Here is a 21,639-nt window from a genome sequence, read left to right on the forward strand (position 1 = left end):
AAGCCATGACAAGTACAAAAAACAGATCTCCAGATAAACAAAGTTCTAGGGAGGGATCTGACATAGATTTAGCAGTGTGCACCTTCCGGAGAGAACTGCCCCAACAAGCCAGTCAATGAAGTAGAGGATTACTTTGATCCCTGTTTCTTGTGGAGTGCAACTACAGGACAATTGACGTGAGTTTTGTAAGTTCTCTGAGTTGTAAGACATTCCATAGCACAGAACTGGAGATGCAGTTGCCAAGGAAAATGTAGCAATGCTGTTGGTTAGATGGCTGGTATATGGTGACAGCTGCTTATTATGCTGATCATAACAGTCTCATTGTTACCTTTGTGCACCTTCCATCTGTTTGTTGTATCCATCTATTGTGTCTCAAAATATACTTAGATTGTGAGCTCTTTGGGGCAGGAACTCTTTTCTTTTTTGGGTGTTTACAATGTCTAGAACAGTGGAGCTCCAACCCCTAACTGGGGTCTCTGAGTGTTACTACAATACAAATATTAATAATTTTAGTCTTGAAGAGTGATCAGAATGCACAAAGAAACAGCTTCCAGATCCATAAAGGGAAAGTAATTCTGTGAAGCAACAGACACAATAACTGACCAAACCTAAGGCAGCTGGAACATCCTGGGGCTGACACAATGAGTGGGACCATTCAGAGTGCTCTGAAAATTGATATAGATTGAAAAGGTCCTATGACTCTTCCATCTGAGGAAAATGTTGTTACTGGTAGCATCGTAAGGAGCTGCTCAACTGCAACTATGTGGAGAGACAGATGAATGAACAATATGGAGTAAAAGGAAATCAGAGGAAATCTATATAGTAACTGCTTGTGAAAGTGGATCTTACACAACAGAGAATGCTCCTCTGTATTTAAAAGTGGAAGTGGGTTTACTAATTAAAAAAGGGTAGTGATCAACTGTTCAATGTCTAGTTGGCAGCCAGTATCATGCGGAATGCCCCAGGGGTCTGTCCTGGGGCCAGTGTTGTTCAACATCTTCATTAATGAGCTGCTTTATGGGATGGATTGCACCCTCAGCAAGTTCGCAAATGACACTAAGCTGGGGGGAGAGGCAGATACACTGGAGGGTAGGGATAGGGGCCAGAGTGACCTAGACAAATTGGATGATTGGGCCAACTGATGAGGTTCAACAAGGAAAAGTGCAGAGTCCTGCACTTAGGACGGAAAAATCCCATGCACCGCTACAAGCTGGGGACTGACTAGCTAAGCGGCCGTTCTGCAGAAAAGGACCTGGGGATTACAGTGGACGAGAAGCTGGATATGAGTCAACAGTGTGCCCTTTTTGCCAAGAAGGCTAACGGCATATTGGGCTGCATTACTATGAGCAATGCCAGCATATCAACGGATTATTCCACTCTATTTGGCACTGGTGAGGCAAAATCTGGAGTATTGCATCCAGTTTTGGGCCCACCACTACAGAAAGGATGTGGAAAAATTGGAGAGAGTCCAGCGGAGGGCAACAAAAATTATTAGGGGGCTGGGGCAGACGACTTATAAGGAGAGGCTGAGGGAACTGGGCTTATTTAGTCTACAGAAGAGAAGAGTGAGGGGATGATTTGATAGCAGCCTTTAACTATCTGAAGCGGGGTTCCAAAGAGGACAGAGCTAGGCTGTTCTCAGTGGTGGCAGATGACAGAACAAGAAGCAATGGTCTCAAGTTGCAGTAGGGGAGGTCTAGGTTGGATATTAGGAATCACCATCTCACTAGGAGGGTAGTGAAAAATTGGAATGGGTTACCTAGGGAGGCGGTGGAATCTCCATCCTTAGAGGTTTTTAAGGCCCAGCTTGACAAAGCCCATGCTGGGATGATTTAGTTGGGGTTGGTCCTGTTTTGACCAGGGGGTTGAACTAGATAACCTCCTGAGGTCTCTTCCAACCCTAATCTTCTATGATTCCATGAAGGTGACTTAGAGACTAACAAATTTATTAGAGCATAAGCTTTCGTGAGCTACAGCTCACTTCATCGGATGCTGTAGCTCACGAAAGCTTATGCTCTAATAAATTTGTTAGTCTCTAAGGTGCCACAAGTACTCCTTTTCTTTTTGCGAATACAGACTAACACGGCTGCTACTCTGAAACCTATGAAGGTGACTGCAATTGTCTCTATGTGTGTGTGACAGCACCCTGCAACATTGGCCTCTAATGGTATGTCTAGACTTCAGGGTAAGACCAGAGTTAGTAAAACTTGAGTTAACAGACTGTGTGTTTGTTAACTTAGGGCTTGAGCATCTGCACTCTTGTAACCCCAGCTTAGGAATTGTTGAACCTTGGATGCCAACCTGGGTTTCCACCATCTATACAGCATTATGTGGGCTCAAGTCCAACCACCCATATTCCAGTCCCAGACTTCCTAGTGCCATCCCAAAATGTGGCTGCTAAAAGTCCTTTATTCATGGTGCAGTGTGGGAAAACTTGACTGTCCAGATGTCAAAAAAAGCTGGCCCATGGGACACTTTTGGTGGACTCCTAGAGCATGAAGCCAGCAAGGCTGCATCTACACTGCAATGCAATAGGGCTTGAACCCTGAGTCTCAGCTGGACTCAGACTCGGACCCTCCACCTCAGTGGGATCCTTAGCACTATTTGTGTGTTGACAGAAGAGTGGTTTGGCTTGAGCTGGAGCTCAAACCCTGGACTTACACTGCATTGTAGACATACTCTTACTGATTCCCTTGCTTTGTAGCATCTCTTCTTCCTGGTTTGTACAATGAAAACATGACAATATCTAAAGATAAGTTTGAGATGGAAATAAGATCTAGTAGTGGAGGGGTTGTTTTGTTTTGTTTGTTTGTTTTTTAAATTCGTTGGGAGATCTTTAAGGACTTGGTCAAATGGTACTCCAGAAACATTTACCAATAAAGGCATGAACAATGAGCCTATATTTCATTGAAAGTTTCCCTATGGACAAGGACTTTAGCCAGAGTGCTATGAGTGTTAGAGTTGGAGTGGCCACTGGAGTGCTGACAAGCATGCTAAAAGGCATCATGTAAATACTCATATCATGCTTCTCTAGATCTCCATCTTATCTGTCCTGACAGATGCTTTGGAACAAATGACTCAGTGGTGGGCTGCATCTCAGATGCAATCCGAATAAGACTGAGATAATATTATTGGTTTGGTAAAGCAGCTAGAACTGGCAAAAATCTTATCACCTTGACTGAGGGAGAAAGTTCATACATTTCAACAAAAATTCAAAATCTGGGTGCTTTATTAAGATCCTGGGTTACTCCTGGATACTCTGGTAACAAGTGTGGTCGAGGGCACATTTCCATCTGAGATTGGCTAGAAGAGTGTGCCTTTTCTTTTTGGATACAGCCATTGCTACAATTAGATACTTCTTTGCCACTTTGACATTACATTACTGTAATGCTGATGCTACATCAGGAGGCTATATGACTGTCTCACATGCTGACCTACTTCTTTGTACTCCCGCATCAGTCTGTCTGTATCTATCTGTTGTCTCTTGTCTTACACTTAGATTGTAAGCTCTTTGGGGCAAGGAGTGTCTCTTTATTTTCTGTTTGTACAGTGCCTAGCACTATGGGGTCCTGGTCCATAGCTAGAGTTTCTAGGTGCTATGGTAACAAAGATGATAATAATAATGATGATGCTACTTGGTGTAAAAATTTGGAAACTGAAGCTCGTGCAGAATGCAACTGCCTAAATATTGAAATTTTTTCATTCAGGGAACACATCACATCAGTGCCCCAGAAACTGTACTGGTTGCCACTGAGTGTGTCAGTATAGAATTCAAGGTTTTGACTTTAACATATAAATGTGTCAACAGCTTACAAGAGTAGTGGGCAACCTGCAGCCCACGGGCCACATGCTGCCCATCAGGGTAATCTGATTGAGGGCCGCGAGACATTTTGCTGACATTGACCGTCCGCAGGCACGGCACCCCGCAGCTTCCAGTGGCTCCCATTCCTAGCCAATGGGAGCTGCGGAAAGCGGCAGGCCACAGAGATGTGCTGGCTGCCGCTTCCTACAGCTTTCATTGATCTGGAACGGTGAACTGCGGCCACTGGGAGCTGTGGGGGGCCGCGCCTGCAGATGGTCAATGTCAGCAAAATGTCTTGCAGCCCGCAATCAGATTAACCTGATGGGCCACAGGTTGCCCACCCTCCACAAAATATTATTATTATTATTGGAACAGTGGAGGTATTCAGATTGGAACCCCATCAGTTTAAATGCGAGAGGGCTCATGGCAAAGCATTCCCCAGGAAGGGTCCTCGCATCTTTGGAATTCACTTCCCTCCTTGGTCCATTAAGCCTGCATTTTTTTAATCTTCCTGGTACACTGCAAAATGCACCTCATTTCACAAGCTGTTAAAGTGGATCAAGGGGCAGCAAATGAAGGGTTTGATTCAAGATCATTATTTGGATTGTCTGCTGGCTTTATACTAATAATGGGGTGTTGGCAGTGCCATAAAGTTGGTCATTATCTTAATTTTTGTCTGCAATATTGTCACTGCAATAGCTCTGGAGAGATCAGGGTTCCAGATTAGCATTATAAAATCAGAATTTAAACACATAACTGAGAGCCTTATTGGCACCTTGAGAGGGACTGTTAGCAGAAGAGGAGCTCAGACAGCCATTCCATAAAGATGCTGGTGGACAGCAAGCAAGCAAGACAGAACTTAGATACTCAAATTGGTCTCAAAACGGACAGAATAAATGACGAACCTTAAGGCAACATGTGTTTGCCCTCAAACTGTGCACTTGTATTGGTCACTTGTTGTCTTTGCATGGAAGTAAAATCCCATCTAGACTGACCAATGTCCACTCAGAAAAAGTGGCAACATTCTTGCCCTCTATTTTGTTATAGATCTGTGGCCCAATCTGGGAACTGGGATTTCAAAAATGTTATAGCTCTTGCTATATAGCATCTTATTTTAAATAGGACATTTAACACAAACAAACAAAAACCCACAGGAAAAAAATAGTCCAGGAACGGAGCAAATTTTGTATCCCACCCACTTTTCTACCTAGTTTATCATTAACACAAGATTTTTTTTTAATAAGTAAAAACATTAAAGGATCCTTTATTCACAACAAAAAATGTAAAATGTAAGCATAGCTTCATTAGATAAAAATTATTTTGAACCTGAAGAAAAATTTTCAAACATGATATGTATTGTTTTAAACATACAACTTGAAAAAAAAATCCAGTTGATATTTCCTACCTCCCAACACCTTTGCTCTCTCTTCCTCTTTGGTAAATGAAAACTTAAACAAATTAAGTTAATCATTCAGAAGACAAGCATGGTTTCTTGTAAGGCTCTAAACAAAAACCTCTGGGTCAAATCACGTGAGGACTGGGCCCTTTATTTGCAGCTTTGGAGGTGACTGTGGTTTTAAAAACCTCTCACTGCCTGAACTATCTTGTCCTTAATAGAGACCATTTTGCCTTTTGAACTACAGGAGCATCAACATCCAAATCTCATTAGTGGCTTAAGGGAGGTGTGAGAGTTAATGCTCTGAAATTTAACATAGCATGTCTTTCCTTTTCACCTCTATCTCCTATATTATACCCATCAAGACCTACCAGATACTTCCCAATCAAACTACTCCTAATGATAAAACATGCTTAGAAGATCGAAGCTAAGCCTCTCGCTTCTTTAGCTCCCAGGAACAATTTTGATATATGCTAATGAGCACAGTCGTTAATAAGTGAATCATTCAGTTGTATTGAATTAAACTATGAAGAAATTTATAATAACCCTGTGTTTGAGAATTAGAATAGAAGTCCATACATTATAATACAATATTATCTATTCATATATTATACTTGGGAAGGGTTTTTTTTTTTAAACAACACATTTGGGGTCAAATTATGGTCTAAGTTACAATTCAGCAGCCCTTCTGAATGAAGTAGGATTGCACAGGCATACTCAGAGTAAATTTGTCTCTGTACATAGGAACAAATAAACCACTGACAAAGGATACCCTGGCCAAATCATGAGATTTCAGGTTAATGAAATAGGAATCACGAGGACACTTGATACACACAGCTGAATGCATTCATCAAAGAAGCCCTAGAATACATCCGATGAAGAAAGCTTATGCTCTAATAAATTTGTTAGTCTCTAAGATGCCACAAGTACTCCTTTTCTTTTTGCGAATACAGACTAACACGGCTGCTACTCTGAAACCTAGAATACACAGGCATCAATTAACACAAATACACTTGCTAATTACACACACATTCAAACGTTCTAATTAAATAAGGGTTGCTTTGGTCAATACTATGATGTGACTGTGGTCAGAATTCTATCATACATAGAGATTCAGATGTTGTAAATTGTTTACATTTTGGCTTTAAAATCTTCAACATCTGTTGAAAGAGAGAGTCCCAAGGTTACCTAATGTGCCATGATTTAACAACATTTTTACAGTACTGTAACAAACTCCACATCACTTCAAACTTGTAATTTACTGCCTGTCTGAAGACATATATGCCAAATTTAAAAAAAAGTCCACCGTCCCAAGAAGAAGAAAAAAAACAGATTTTCTTAGAAAAAAACAGATTTTCTGAAACAGAATGAAATTTTTGGAAATGGGCTTTTTATTATTTAACTAAGTTATATTTAATTAGCTCAAAATGTTTGAAAACAAACATTTCTCTGGAAGGATTAACACTTCAAAACTTTGCACATTATTCTAGGAAGTGAAAGGCTATATTTCTAATAGTTAAGACTGGGGACCAAAAATCCAGGTTCCGGTGTTCTACTCCAAGCTCTGCTCTAATTACCTATGTAATCTGGACCACTTAGCCTCCCTGTGTCTCAGTGTATCCATCTGTAAATAATATGCAATAAAATTTACCTCACAGCAGTGCTGCGAGGTATAATTAATTAATATTTCTAAAGCACTTTGCAGTCCTTGAATAGAAAGAGCCATGTAAGTACAAAGGAAAAAGTTCTAGAAAGTAAAAATTCTCATGGTTTCAACCACAGTTGTTTCACTAGTGGAAAGTTAGCAGATGATCCATCTAAAGCACTGGAAAACCACAGCACTCCCACCATAAATTACTAGCTCAAAAAATAGAGAACTCTAATTAGATTAAGATTTCTTATAATATTAAAATATTATTTATAATTATACAGTTAATCCACAAGAACATTCCCCAAATACTTTTTAACAATTGAAAGTAGACCAGAATATAACTCTTCCACTAATATTTTAGACTACATTTAAACAAAATCCATATTTATCCTATGATCATTGCATCCTAAATAGATTAACTTTGTGCTCATAAGCGAAGAGGGATAATAAAACTTCTCTTATTCTTTATGCTCTGTAGCCATGTTTGTGTCTTCCTTTTGCAAGATCTCAGTTAGGTTTTGGCTGTGCAAAAAAGCAAGAGCAAAACTAGGTGAATGGATCCAAGTTCCATTTTATCCAAAGTATCCTACCTCAGGAGGGTAAAGAAAATGTTTTAGGTAGTCAGGTTTTGGTTTTACTTAAGTAAACCCAGTGTCATTTGGATCGGGTTTTCGTTTTTATACTGCTACGCCCTTTGACCCAAGTAGCTTGGGTTTTGCAGGTTTTTTCCCAATTAGGAGGAGAAATTGATGAAGAAGTCAGGTGTTTCTTTGATGCGATACTTTTTATTTTAAAAGAATGTACAAATTCCTGTTTTCCTGAACACAAAAGAAATCAAACAACAAAAGACCATTTCTTTGCTCATGGCTCTAAGCCCCTTTTCACCAGAACTCTACCCAAAAACTCTCTCTCTTAGCTTTTCTCACGGCCACGCTCCCAGTGTTTGTTCAGGCTGCATCTGATGCTACCTTGTCTCTCAGCATCTCTGCTCTTACTACCATTCCTCTCACAGACATACCACCTTCACAAAATAGCAGTCAGCAAAAACTCTCCACCCATCCGTGCCTTGCACATGCCTATGTTTTAGGCTGTGATATATGTCTGTCTTTGAGAATGGAGGCTTCTTCTGTTTCAGCTTCCTGGTTACCTAAAGGAGCTTACTGGCTTCTTACAGCTATCCTAAATGAAGGGTGGTAGTTACATTCCCCAGTATCAATGAGGTTTAACCCAACCCATAGCAATATGAACTGGAGTTCAAAAGCGGTTGGATCAAAAGTTACGGGTTTGGCCGAGCTCTATAAAAATACAGAAGGATGTATTAATGCTCTACTGATATATGGATAGGTTGATTTATCCATAAAAAAAACTCTGTATTTCTATTTTTAAATTTTCCATTTGCAGTGGACGAGCGCAGGGAAAAGTCTTACTGTTCAAGCCCACATAAGCACTCAGTGCATCTACAGTTACACCTTAACCACAGAATTTGTTCCCAGAGCTGAGACAGCAGATCCTTTTTATTAAATTTAAGTGCTGATCTTCACATTAACACTGCCACCAAGACAAGCAAATGATCTGCTAGCAAATGGTTATTCTGTGATTACTGGCAGAGTTCTCAGTACTGGACAGATGCAATTCTTAGAAAGATCAGAGTGTGCTCATTTATGGAAATGGCATCATGTTATTCCAAGTATCTTCAACCACTAGCAAAATACCAGCAGCTTCTGAACTCCCAATAAAAAAAAATACCACACATGGGCACTTATTCCTCTTCCTCCACCCCCTCAAAACACACACAAGATAAGAGTAGCTGTTAGCAAAGTCAGTGGAAGCTACCTAAATGTTGTGGGACCTCTGGACCACCATAACCCCTTCATATCATTCATACAGAGACACAAGGAAAAGATACTGGCATTCAGTGGTGATAAAGTTTGGTTCAATAATTAGCATGCAATACAAATCTTTTTTTTCTTCTTATAAATAGCTGTGCTCAGTGCCTCTCTCAGGTGAAAAACAATCAAGTTTTAAAATCATACAATTTCAGCAAACACCTTTGATCTTTTTCAGTATCCTGTTACTAATCTACCCTACCCACTGATGAAGAAATATGCAAAATCTAAAATGAACAATAAAGCCTTGTTCTAGCCGGACACTGATGCATTACAGAATACTGTAGGTCACAGCAAGAGTAAATCTTTTCCCAATACCATATTATCCAAAACCACAGATTACAAGCACAAAATACATCCTCTGTTATCTGCTTACCTGATAAGGAACAATACTGCCATGAGCCGTACCCCACCGCTTTGCTTCCATTTTGCAATTAAGGTAATTAGCTGCTATATGGGTAAGACATGCAACCTGCAAGAAGAGGTAAAGGACAAATATTCAGGGAGACATGAACCTTTCCTGGCATTTTCTTTGATTTTTTTTCAGTCTGTCAGACACTGTCATTTTACTTTAATTCACATTTCATATAGATTCCATATAGTCAATGGAATGACTTGTGTGAGTAAGTGCAACTCAATGAACAGGCAAAGTAACCAATACCAATTAATTCTAACAAACAACACTTAGTGCTTCTATAGCACTTCAAAGTAATTTAAAAGTATGGGCAAACTAAGCATCACACAACCCTGTGAAGTCAGGCAGTATTATCATGACTATTTTACAGCATGATCAACTGAGGCAAAGAAAGCTGCAATGACTTGCCCAAAGCCAGACAGGAAGCAGTGACAGAACTGGGAATAAAACCCACATTTCCTGACTCTCATTCCTATGCTTAAGTCACAAAACTATCCTTCCCCATCACAGGATTATCCTTTTCTCTTCCCCATCCTTCTCCTTCTACTACACAGGCTAAGCCAGAGAAGATATTTCAGGATTCTACCACTCACCACATGATCTGTAATATTAATTATGCAGCAAATCTCAATAAATCATTTGCCATCAGAAGATGAGGAGATTTATCAAGTTGTTACTCAAAGACAAAGTTGAAAAATATGGCATGCTAAATTTAGTACCCAGAGTCTGAGGGGGTGAATCTGAAAGTAATCTGCACTTTATAACAGCAAAAGTGTATTTTAGGGGGGAGGGAGGAGAAGGTTAACATCTATGATGTGGTCATGCCTGAAAATCAGAGGTTCTCTTGCAATTAATGGCAGATTTGCCACTAATTGGAAGAATGCAGGATGTGACTATTAAGTTTGTAACTATATGTCTGCAAGCCAAACAATACATTAGAACATTACTTTCATCAAGGTAATGTGAAGGCTATGTAATTTCAGACTAACCTTTTCAAAAAATACTCTTTAAATTACTAATAATGAGTCATTTTAATAACAACGGTTTATTTTAGACAATAGAGCATAATATTCTTTGGGCCAAATTCTGATTTTCTTCAGCTTTTTCCCCAGATGTGTGCCAATTAACACTGTTTTCAAAATGGTTATAGATATTTTGAGTCTGTATTCCAATTACCATGAGCCCTTGGCAACTACCCATACAAATTACAGCTAAGAGAAGCAACAGGAAGGGTGTGTAAAGGGGATGCAAATGGATTAGTATGGTCTGCACTAAAGCACATAGCTCATGATGATATTTACCTCAAGCTCCACCCAATATAACGTTATGCAATACCATGAATTATAGAGCACTTGGAAGCAAGATGCTACAACTCTCTCTCCAGTTACTCTTCTAGTTGCCTCTTTTCCCACACACCCTGAAAGGACAGCTAGTACTTGTCCTTTTATATTTAAAGAGAGAAGCAAGAGAATGGTGAAATTGCAGCCCAAGCAAGACACGCAGCCTAATTCACTCATAAAGCAGCCCAGCAGAAAACACAGGAAAATATAAACCAGTTGAGTGTTCAGTTACCTGCCAAAAAGCTTTGGTCACCCACATAAATCCAACTACAAATACAATACAATTCTCTATACATTTTGTAAAAGACTGTGTTTTTATTATGCATGTGCTGCCCAGAAAGGATACCATAACTAGATTTCAGCTACAACCCACATCATCTGACTGTGACCTCAACACGTCTAAAAGGCAAACAAAAGCTAGTCAGTATTTCAATAGGAGACACCCTGCCTCCCATGGAAAACCTAGGTGATGCACGAATTGACACTGGTGATTCAGTAGGTGATATTCCTCCCTCTGGTTCACAACTCATGTCCCAACAACATGTGAAGAAACACTGTGTTGTTACAGGTGTCTTTTGGATGAGACATAAAACCAGTGTTCTGAGGACTTGTGAAAAGTAGGTATTTTAGCCCCAATATCTTGTACATTTTCCAATTTCCCTAGCAAAATTCCTTCTGCAATTGCAAATGATTATGGAATTCTTACCATATTCTTGTCCCAAAATGTTTTATTCTGTTATGGTACAAAGTTAGTCTTTTGCAGTGTTTCACCCCAAGAGGTGTCTGCATTTCAGTTGTAGGTGAGATGTATAATACGGGCCACGACAATTAAGCTTGCAACCAAGACTTATTTTACACACAGACATTTAACTTTTCACAGAACTAACATTTCCCTTTGGAAACTATCTTGTTGAATTCTAGGTAGGACATTCTGAGTTAAATCCTGGCCCTGCTGAAGTCATTAGGGATTCTGCCTTTGACTTTAATGGGGCCAGGATTTCAATTCCCCCTTCACCCGTAATATCAGTTTCATAAAACAAATATTTTTCAACTTATTGGAAGTTACAAAAGAGAGAGAGAGAGAGTGCTTTTAAATTTTTTTTTTTTTTTTTTACAGTGTCTTCCAATTTTTCCCAGTGAATGCCAGTGAAAATGAGGTAGGGTCAGAAGCTAAAATAAGGAAAGAACGAGTTAAAAATTACTTAGACAAGTTAGATGTCTTCAAATCACCAGGACCTAATGAAATACCTCCTAGAATATTCAAGTAGCTGACTGAGGAGATATCTGAGCCTTAGTAATTATATTTGAAGAGTCATGGAAAACGAGAGATTCCAAAGGACCAGAAAAGGGAAAATATAGTGCCAAACTATAAAAAGGGGAATAAGGACAACCTGGGCAATTACAGACCAGTCAGCTTAACTTCAGTACCCTTAACTTCAGTACCCAGAAAGATGATAATTAAGCAATCAATTTGCAAAATAACTAGAATATAGTAAGGTGATAAGTAACAATCAGCATGGATTTGTCAATAATAAAAAATGTCAAACCAACCTAATAGCTTTTTTTTAACAGAGTTACAAGCCTTGTGGATCAGAGGGAAGCAGTATTGATGTGGTACACTTGACTTTAGTAAGGCTTTCGATACTGTCTTGCATGACCATCTCAAACAAACTAGGGAAATACAACCTAGCTGGAGTTACTAGAAGACAGGTGCATAACTGGTTGAAAAACCATTCCCAGAGACTAGCTATCAGTGGTGCACAGTCAAGCTGGAAGGGCATAACGGGTGGTTTCCCACAGGGATCAGTTCTGATCAATATCTTCACCAATGATTTAGAATATGGCATAGAGAGTACACTTATAAGTCTGTGGATGATATCAAGTTGGGAGGGGTTACAAAAGCTTTGGAGGATAGGATTAAAATTCAAAATGATCTGGACAAACTGAGGAAATGGTCTGAAGTAAACAGAATTAAATTCAATATGGACAAGTGCAAAGTACTAAGTACTCCACTTAGCAGGGAACAATCAGTTGCACACATATAAAACAGGAAATGACTGCCTAGGAAAGAGTACAGCAGAAAGGGTTCTGAGGGACAGAGCGGATCACAAGCTAAATATGAGTCAACAGGTGTAACACTGTTGCAAAAAAAGCAAACATTATTTTGGGATGTAGCAGGAGTGTTGTAAGCAAGACACGAGAAGGAATTCCTCCACTCTAGTCTGCGCTGATTAGGCCTGAACTGGAATACTGTATCCAGTTCTGAGTGTCACATTTCAGGAAAGATGTGGACAAACTGAAGAAAGTCCAGAGAAGAGTAATAAAAATGATTAAAGGTCTAGAAAACATGGTCTATGAGGGAAGACTGAAAAAATGGGGTTTGTTTAGTCTGGAGAAGAGAAGACTGAGAGGGGGCATGATAACAGTTTTCACACACATAAAGGGTTGTTACAAGCAGGAAGGAGGTAAATTATTCTCATTAACCTCGGAGGACAGGACAAGAAGCAACGGGCTTACATTGCAGCAAGGACAGTTTAGGTTAGACATTAGGAAAAACTTCCTAACAGTCAAGGTAGTTAAGAACTGGAATAAAGTACCTCGGGAGGTTGTGGAATCTCCATCATTGGAAATTTTTAAGAGCAGGTTAGGGATGGTCTAGATAATACTTAGTCCTGCCATAAGTGCAGGGAACTGGACTAGAAGACTTCCCGAGGTCCCTTCCAGACCTACAATTCTATGATTCTAACAGATGAATACAACTGTTCTAGCACTAACAAATTCACACTCATTCATGTCCACAGGCACTTGTGCTCACTACAGTAGAGAAGAAAAAGAAATATAAAACACAAGAAGGATTATTGACAACCTTCCTCAGTACTGACTGGATCTCCACCAGCAAAGCTGCTGGGCAAAGAGGTTTGTGTCGGCAACGAGTCCAAGGGGGAGGCAGGAACCCTGTGCAGCTTAGTAGAGCCTCAATGCACTTGGAGCTAGATGTTGCCCCCACACCAGCTGAGGCCCCGATTCAGCAAGGTACTTAAGCACATGCATAATTTTTAACACATGAATAATCCCACTGAACTCAAACTACTTTTAGGGTTAAAGTTGCACAAATGCCCAAATACCTTGCTTAATCGGGGTTTGAATTACTTGAGACTGGGATTTTCAAATGGGGCCTATGGGAGTTAGGTGCTCATCTCCCATTAACTTTCTGTATGAGTTGGGCACCTAAGTCCCCGAAGCCCCTTTGAAAATCCTAGGTGAAAGTTTCATGATTATACAAATAACGCTGTCTTAGAACACATCCAATTTAGCTCTTCAATGCTTTATGTTTTATGCAATAAATGTGAAGTGTTTAACTGCATGAGCTCCTAACCACTTTGCTACTTCAATTATACATCTTTAACAAATTCATTAGATTTAAAAGCTACTCCTCTCTTAGAATCATAGAAATGTGGGGCTGGAAGGGCCCTTGAGAGGCCATCAATTCCCGCCCCCCTTACTGAGGCAGGAACAAGTATACCCAGACCATCCCTGACAGGTGTCAGGGCGGGCCTTAGGGGTGGGCCACCTGGATAACCGCCCAGGGGCGCCATGGTCAAGAGGGACATAAGTGCAACAGCACATAAGTGCTCACTGCTGGTATAAAATCAGAAACTGCTCCTGGCTGGCAGGGAAGTGCCATGGAGGGATGGGGGGTGCCCACTTCCTGCTTTTTTCTGCCTGCTTCCTCCTGACGGAGGAATGGGGATGGGGAGGGACGAGTGGCAATACAGAGATACTGCTTCTCCCCTCCCCCAACATTCCTCCGCACCCCACTAGGGGGCTGTGAGGGAGGGAGCAAGGAGCAACACCAAGCACTCCGTGCATCCAGGTCACTTTCCCCACTTGGGCTATGCTGTGAGGCGAACATCAGGAGCTGCTGCTCTGCTGTCCTCCCCATACGCAGCCCAGGTGGGGAAAGTGATCGAGATGCAGGGAGCCCTGACATCGCTTCTCACTCCCCGCCTCACAGCCCCCTAGGGGTGCGTGGAGCAGCAGCACTGGAGCGCAGGAGGGAGCAGCAATGCTAGCTGCTCCATGCATCCACATCAGTTTCCCCATATGGCACAGGCAGGGAGTGCAGAAGTTGGGGTGCAAGGGCCACTGGAGGAATAGTAATAGTATGAAATTTAATAGTGAAAAGTGCAAGGTGAGATTAATTAGGGATTAATAACAAGAATTTATGTTACAAACTGGGGACGCATTACTTGGAAGTAACAGAGGAGGAGAAGGACCTCCGAGTATTGGTTGATCACAGGATGACTATGAGCTGCCAATGTGATATGGCCATGAAAAAAGCTAATGCAGTCTTGGGATTCATCAGGCGAGGTATTTCCAGTGGAGATAAGGAGGTGTTAGTACCATTATACAAGGCACTGGTGAGACCTCATCTGGAATATTGTGTGCAGTTCTGGTCTCCATGTTTAAGAAAGATGAATTTAAACTGGAACAGGTACAGAGAGGGGCTATTAGGATAATTTGGGGAATGGAAAACCTGTTTTATGAAAGGAGACCCAAGGAACTTGTTTAGCCTAACTAAAAGAAGGCTGAGAGAAGATATGATTGCTATCTATAAATATATCAGAGGGATAAATATCATGGAGGGAGAAGAATTATTTAAGCTCAGTACCAATGTGGACACAAGAACAAATGGATATAAACTGGCCATCAGGATGTTTAGACTTGAAATTAGATGAAGGTTTCTAACCATCAGAGGAGTGAAGTTCTGGAACAACCTTCCAAGGGAAGCTTGATAAATTTATGGAGGAGATGAGATGATGGGAGAGTCTAATTTTGGTAATTAATTGATCTTTGACTACTAGCGGTAGATATGCCCAATGGCCTGTGATAGGATGTTAGATGGAGTGGGATCTGAGTTACTACAGAGAATTCTTTCCTGGGTGTCTGGCGGGTGAGTCTTGCCCACATGCTCAGCATTTAGCTGATCACCAAATTTGGGGTCGGGAAGGAATTTTCCCCCACGGCAAATTGGCAGAAGCCCTGGGGGTTTTTCGCCTTCCTCTGCAGCGTGGGGCACAGGTCACTTGCTGGAACATTCTCTGCACCTTGAAGTCTTTAAACCATGATTTGAGGACTTCAATAGCTCAGACATAAGTTACGGGTTTGTAACAGGAGTGGGTGGGTGAGATTCCGTGGCCTGCGTCATGCAGGTGGTCAGACTAGATGATCATAATGGCCTCTTCTGACTTTAAAGTCTATGATTCTATATAGTGTAGGGGTTAGGGCACAGGAGGGGACAGAGATTAGGAGTACAGGAGGGGAGTGCAGAGATTGGGGCAAAGGGGGTACAGTGCAGGAGTTGGGGGTGAAGGAGGCGGGTGCAGGGGTTGGGGAACCTGGGGAGCTTTGGGGGCCAAGGGCAATGGGGGGGCTGGGGTGCCAAAATACAAGTTTGCCCAGGGTGCCATTTTCACCTACAGCCGGCCCTCTAACCTGTTCTCAAAAGCCTCCAGCGATGGGGATTCCACTACCTCCCTTCGAAACCAATTTCGGAGCTTAACTCCCCTTATAGTTAGAAAGTTTCTCCGAATATCTAATGTTAATCTCCATTGCTGCAGATTAAGCCCATTACTTCCTATCCTGCCTTCGGTGGACAAGGAGAACAACTGATCTCCATCCTCTTCATAACAGCCCCTAACATATTTGAAGATCGTTAGCAGGTCCCGTCCCCCATATTCTCCTTTTTTCAAGACTGAACATGCCCATTTTTTTTTTAACCTTTTCTCATAGGTCAGGCCTTCCAACAGCTTGTGAAGCTGCAATGTTTTGCATGGTCCCCAGGCTGTCTGGCTTTTCTTCATCTCTCTCTCTCTTCCGCTTGCATACTTAACTATGACCAACAAGACATACTCACAAAGTCTTTCATAATATACATGGCTAACATATGATTTATGTAAAGCACATAATTAGGTTGAAACAGTATACCCATTTATCTTGTTGATCAAAGTTAAGGCTGTTAGTAAGTTCATAAAGTGGATTTCCTCATCTACATTATTGTTAGCCAAATGATGAACTGTAAGTGTAATGGAATAACTATTTAAAATTACCTTAACTCTACATTTCCATACATTTTAACTTTCAGTTTTATATGTTTTGTATAAACACTATACTACTGTCATTACCTTTACCGTATTGTTTAAGAATTTTGTGTACTTTATCTATCTATCTGTATTATTATTATTAAGTATTTTTGTTTAGTCTGTACTTAAAGCTGTTTTCTTAAAACACTAGAGGCCTGTTTCAATTTTAATAAGGAACAAACCCACAAGAGCAACTTCTGTACCTGTAAACACTAAACAGATGTAATTCAATGATAAAGTAATCTCTGTATTCATTTGCCTGCACAGACAGATGTACCTACTGTAAATGTATATTATTAAGTGTCTATACAGAGAATATTTTTTTTAAACTCAGCGAAGGGAACACACACATTTACATTCCTTTGCAAAATTACTAATGATGGTCAAATCATATGTTTACTTTACATACCTACTTAAACCAGAAAAAAAAAAGAGCTACATTAAGGTTTGAAAAACTATATTCAGTCAGAGACAATCAGACAGATGAGGAAACTGGATATCAAATGCCAGAAGGTAAGAGCAGACAGCGAAAAGAGACAGAGTTTCAAAAGATATTTTTTTTAAGACAGCACATCAAACAAAATGTATTACAATGAGTTCACTGACTCAATCAATCATTTATGTGTAAGCTCAATAAGTGGGCAGGAAAAACAGAAAAATGTGATGAGTAAGTAGAAAGATGAAAAAACAACATTTTCAGTTAGACTGTTTCCTTTCTTATCCTTCCAAAGTAGTGTCTATTTTATTTTCATATATCCTTATCAGGCTTTGATTCATATCCAAGTTAATTTTATTTCCTCTCTGCCTTTGGATTTGTTGGGGGAAAATGTAAGCTGCTTTATAGAAACTTTGATACAAGATACAAAAATCCATATAATGCCTTATAAGTTTTATTAAGGAACTTCCCTATGTGCAGCATAAATATCCTTTTACAACCTACTATGAAACCTGCTTATAGAATACTCAGTTTTTAATTTATAGCATTGTAGAACAAAAGCCCTGAATTGTTTCAATGTGTTGGAGTGCAAAAATGCTAGTGACTCTGCTTATGCCTTTACTTTATTGCTCTGTGAAAAAGTATCTTCCTCTCACTTCCTAAAAGGCTACTAAAAACCGTCCAATTAATGGCCTGATCCTCAGCCAGTGCAAATCAACATAGCTCCACTGAAGTCAAAGGTGACATGCTAATTTACACCATCCAAATATCTGATCATTAGTGTTTTATTGATCATCATGGTGTTTTTTCCCCCACTACATGCTGCAATAATGGTCCTTGAACCCAGTAAACTAACATACAGGCTTGATTCTTCTGGGGAGGGCGGTCTGAAGGAGGAAAAGTTCATTGCTTTTTCTTATCCCTTTTCTGAGTCTCAGTTGTGCTTAGTTGTGTAAAAAAAGATTCTTTTGGTCAGTACATTAAAAAAAAAATATTCACCTAGAAGATCCTGAACCCACTTAAGTCAATGGGAGTTTTTGCCATTGAATTCAGTGAGAGCAGGAGGAAGACCTTTAAAAGATTGCTTTCATTCCACTGCTTACATGTACAGTACACCTGCTTAATACTGTCATATTACTCTAAAGGAGGAATGTATTCTTGCCTATTAGGCTCATTTCTCATAATAAGGATATCCAGTTCATGTTCACTTATCCACACTGCAAGGCTGATAAATTTTAGCACTGAATTGCCTCCTGCAAATAAGAAACGGTCCCCACCACAGAGGCAGTCTTCTCAAGATGGTAAGCTCATTAACTCTGATTAGACCATATCTAGATATAATAGCGTAAAGAATAAGGGGGCATTTTTCAAAAGGCACAAAAGGTAGTTAGCCCGCTTTAAAAATCAAAGGGAGTTGGAAGTCTAATTCTCATTTGTTCATTTGAAAATCCCCTCCCCCCCGAACCTGTAGAAAATCTTTGAAGAAAATTTTCAACAAAAACGTGACAAAATGTTGCAAGGGTTTTTTATTATTATTGTTGTTGTTGTATTTTGGCTGTTTTTCAACCGCTCTAATAAAAATATAACTGACACTTGTACAGGTAAGAGGAAATTTTACTTCTCGATCAATCTGGATACCAATAAATCTAAAATTCGCTACTGGGAATTCACAAGCCATAATGAAAACTATCCCAAAAGATATAAAAGGATTTGAGGCAGGTTGGAGGTGATTGAAAGCTGTTGTCACTTAATGACTACTTGGCAACCTGTGTGAAATCAATTAGTGGGCTCAGTCCAGTTCTTATTGAAAAGGAGCTTACATCATAAAAAGCACCCTCAAAATTGGCAGCATTGCTAGCTATCTCTGCAGAGATCAAGAGCTTTAGTGGTATGGAGACTGATTTGGCCTCTCAACCCTTCAGACTGTCCTTCCAAAACATAGCATAGGGAAAACTGGAGGGGCAGGAGAAGGGAAACTTGCAGTGCTGATACCCGTACAGTACCTGTTCTATGCATAAAGTATTTTGGTCTCAAGGGATATCCATTCAGCAGCTTGATAAAATAGAACTCAAAAAATTCATTCAGTCTCGTTGGGATCTTCAAATGAGACTAAGGGAGTTAGGCTCTCAACTCCTATTGACAGTCCCATTTAAAACTAGACTGGACAAAGTATTAGAAAATGTGCTATACAGGGAACAAACTTTGACAGGGAAAGTAACTGGGGACTAAAAGGTCTTTTTCATCTCTATCTTCTATGAGACAGTACTTAACTTTGTTTCCAAGAAAAGTTTAAAAAATTAAAATACAAAAGTTACAACTGAATAAAAAAATGTATATAGTCAAATACAGATTTCAACATAAGGCTGTAAAAACAGCAACACCTTAAAGAAATGTAAAATCAGAATTGATCCTCCTTTTATTTATTCAGTTGCATCATCAAATGGAAGGGTCCACTCAGAATCTGATACATAAGCATGATATGATACGTCCAGGTTGGTTGACAGTTCTAGCTTCAAACTCTTTCTGAAATCTGAAAGTTACTTAAACCATAACTTTTTGTTACATAATTATATTATTGTGCTGATTTCTGGTTCCCTGTTTGACAAGACTGCTCAGTTTCATGAAATAAATCAGAACTGATTTTTTTCCAATGAGCTCTATCTAAAACTAAGGTAAATTCAATTTTACATGCTTTTTTTTTTTTTAAATGAAGATTAAGAAGCAACAGAGCCACCACTTAAATAAGTCTCAGGTATGCACTCAATATCCTAACTAACATTTAAAAACCCTACCTTAAAAGAACATTATTAAGATTGCAAACTCAAGCACTGGAAAGTTAGGAAATGCCAGAACTAAGGTTGCCAGTGCAATCCTAAATTAGCCACCTTGTGCATAAGCATTATGATACAGTTTTTAATTACACAACCACATACTATATTTTTCAACAGGATCGCTGTCTCAGTGAATAGGTACTTACTCAATATTTCCTTTTATCCATCTCATTCAATATGTGGCCGTAGGCATCCCTGACTACCCCTCCCTCCCCATTTCTTGCCCTCCACCCCTTCAGCCCTTTCATAGATTCATAGATACCTAAGGTCAGAAGGGACCATTCTGATTATCTAGTCTGACCTCCTGCACAGCGCAGGCCACAGAATCTCGCCCATCCCCCCACTCCTACGAAAAACCTCACCTATGTCTGAGCTATTGAAGTCCTCAAATCGTGGTTTAAAGACTTCAAGGAGCAGAGAATCCTCCCACAAGTGACCTGTGTCCCATGCTACAGAGGTAGCCGAAAAACCTCCAGGGCCTCTTCCAATCTGCCCTGCAGGAAAATTCCTTCCCGACCCCAAATATGGCGATCAGATAAACCCTGAGCATATGGGCAAGATTCACCAGACAGATACTACAGAAAATTCTTTCCCGGGTAACTCAGATCCCATCCATCTAATATCCCATCTCAGGGGATTAAGCCTATTTACCCTGAATATTTAAAGATCAATTAATTACCAAAATCACATTATCCCATCATACCATCTCCTCCATAAACTTATCGAGTAGAATCTTAAAGCCAGATAGATCTTTTGCCCCCACTGCTTCCCTTGGAGGGCTATTCCAAAACTTCACTCCTCTGATGGTTAGAAACCTTCGTCTAATTTCAAGTCTAAACTTCCTGGTGGCCAGTTTATATCCATTTGTTCTTGTGTCCACACTGGTGCTGAGCTTAAATAATTCCTCTCCCTCTCCTGTATTTATCCCTCTGATATATTTATAGAGAGCAATCATATCTCCCCTCAACCTTCTTTTAGTTAGGCTAAACAAGCCAAGCTCCTTAAGTCTCCTTTCATAAGACAAGTTTTCCATTCCTCGGATCATCCTAGTAGCCCTTCTCTGTACCTGTTCCAATTTGAATTCATCCTTTTTAAACATGGGAGATCAGAACTGCACACAGTATTCCAGGTGAGGTCTCATCAGTGCCTTGTATAACGGTACAAAAATTTCCTTATCCCTACTGGAAATACCTCTCCAGATGCATCCCAAAACTGCATTAGCTTTTTTCACAGCTACAAAAAGCTCTCTTTCCTTCTCTGCTCCTATCTACCACACTACCCAGGAACCAGCTCCTAACTCCTCTCCCTGCCCTTCCCCTCACCCCTCTCACCCCCCCCCCCCGCCATTTCCCCTTACCTACTCCTGGCTCCCTCTGATCCTCCCAAAAAAGCAAATCCCTGATACCTCAGACCCTCCTGCCAAATTTCAAGTCCCTGCTCAAAAGCAATCAAACAGATGTAATCATTCTTTTCAGAGGGTAAAATAATGTATTTTTCGCTAGCCTTATTCCTGAAAACAGCTCAACCATTTTAGCTGAACCTGAAAGAAAGAAAAAGAAAAAGAATAAATAAATAATTGATTGTTCAGCCAGTGGCAGACACCTGGCATGGAAAATTTCAGCCAAAACTGTTGAAGACTGGCAAAGCTATAAGCATCTGAAAACAGGGTCTTAAAATGAAAAGTGGTAGGCAGCCTTAGTTATCTGTGGTGCTATCTGCTCCACCTACAATTATTTGTT

At 40.2% G+C, this 21,639-nt stretch overlaps 1 protein-coding gene across 14 annotated transcripts in view; it reads right to left on the reverse strand.

The window, feature by feature from the left end:
• SUGCT (succinyl-CoA:glutarate-CoA transferase) overlaps positions 1-21,639 on the reverse strand; it is a 483,091-nt gene that overhangs the window by 371,923 nt on the left and 89,529 nt on the right. For all 14 annotated transcript variants that reach the window (XR_006279193.1, XR_006279194.1, XM_043508703.1 and 11 more), the window contains one exon: positions 9,112-9,207. Coding sequence is in view for 12 of the 14 variants with exons in the window: in XM_043508703.1 (XP_043364638.1) it covers positions 9,112-9,207 (96 nt within the window). In the remaining 2 variants the exon portion in view is untranslated. The remainder of the gene's footprint in view (positions 1-9,111; positions 9,208-21,639) is intronic.

Source organism: Dermochelys coriacea, chromosome 2, assembly GCF_009764565.3.
Source record: "Dermochelys coriacea isolate rDerCor1 chromosome 2, rDerCor1.pri.v4, whole genome shotgun sequence".
Lineage (NCBI taxonomy): Eukaryota > Metazoa > Chordata > Testudines > Dermochelyidae > Dermochelys > Dermochelys coriacea.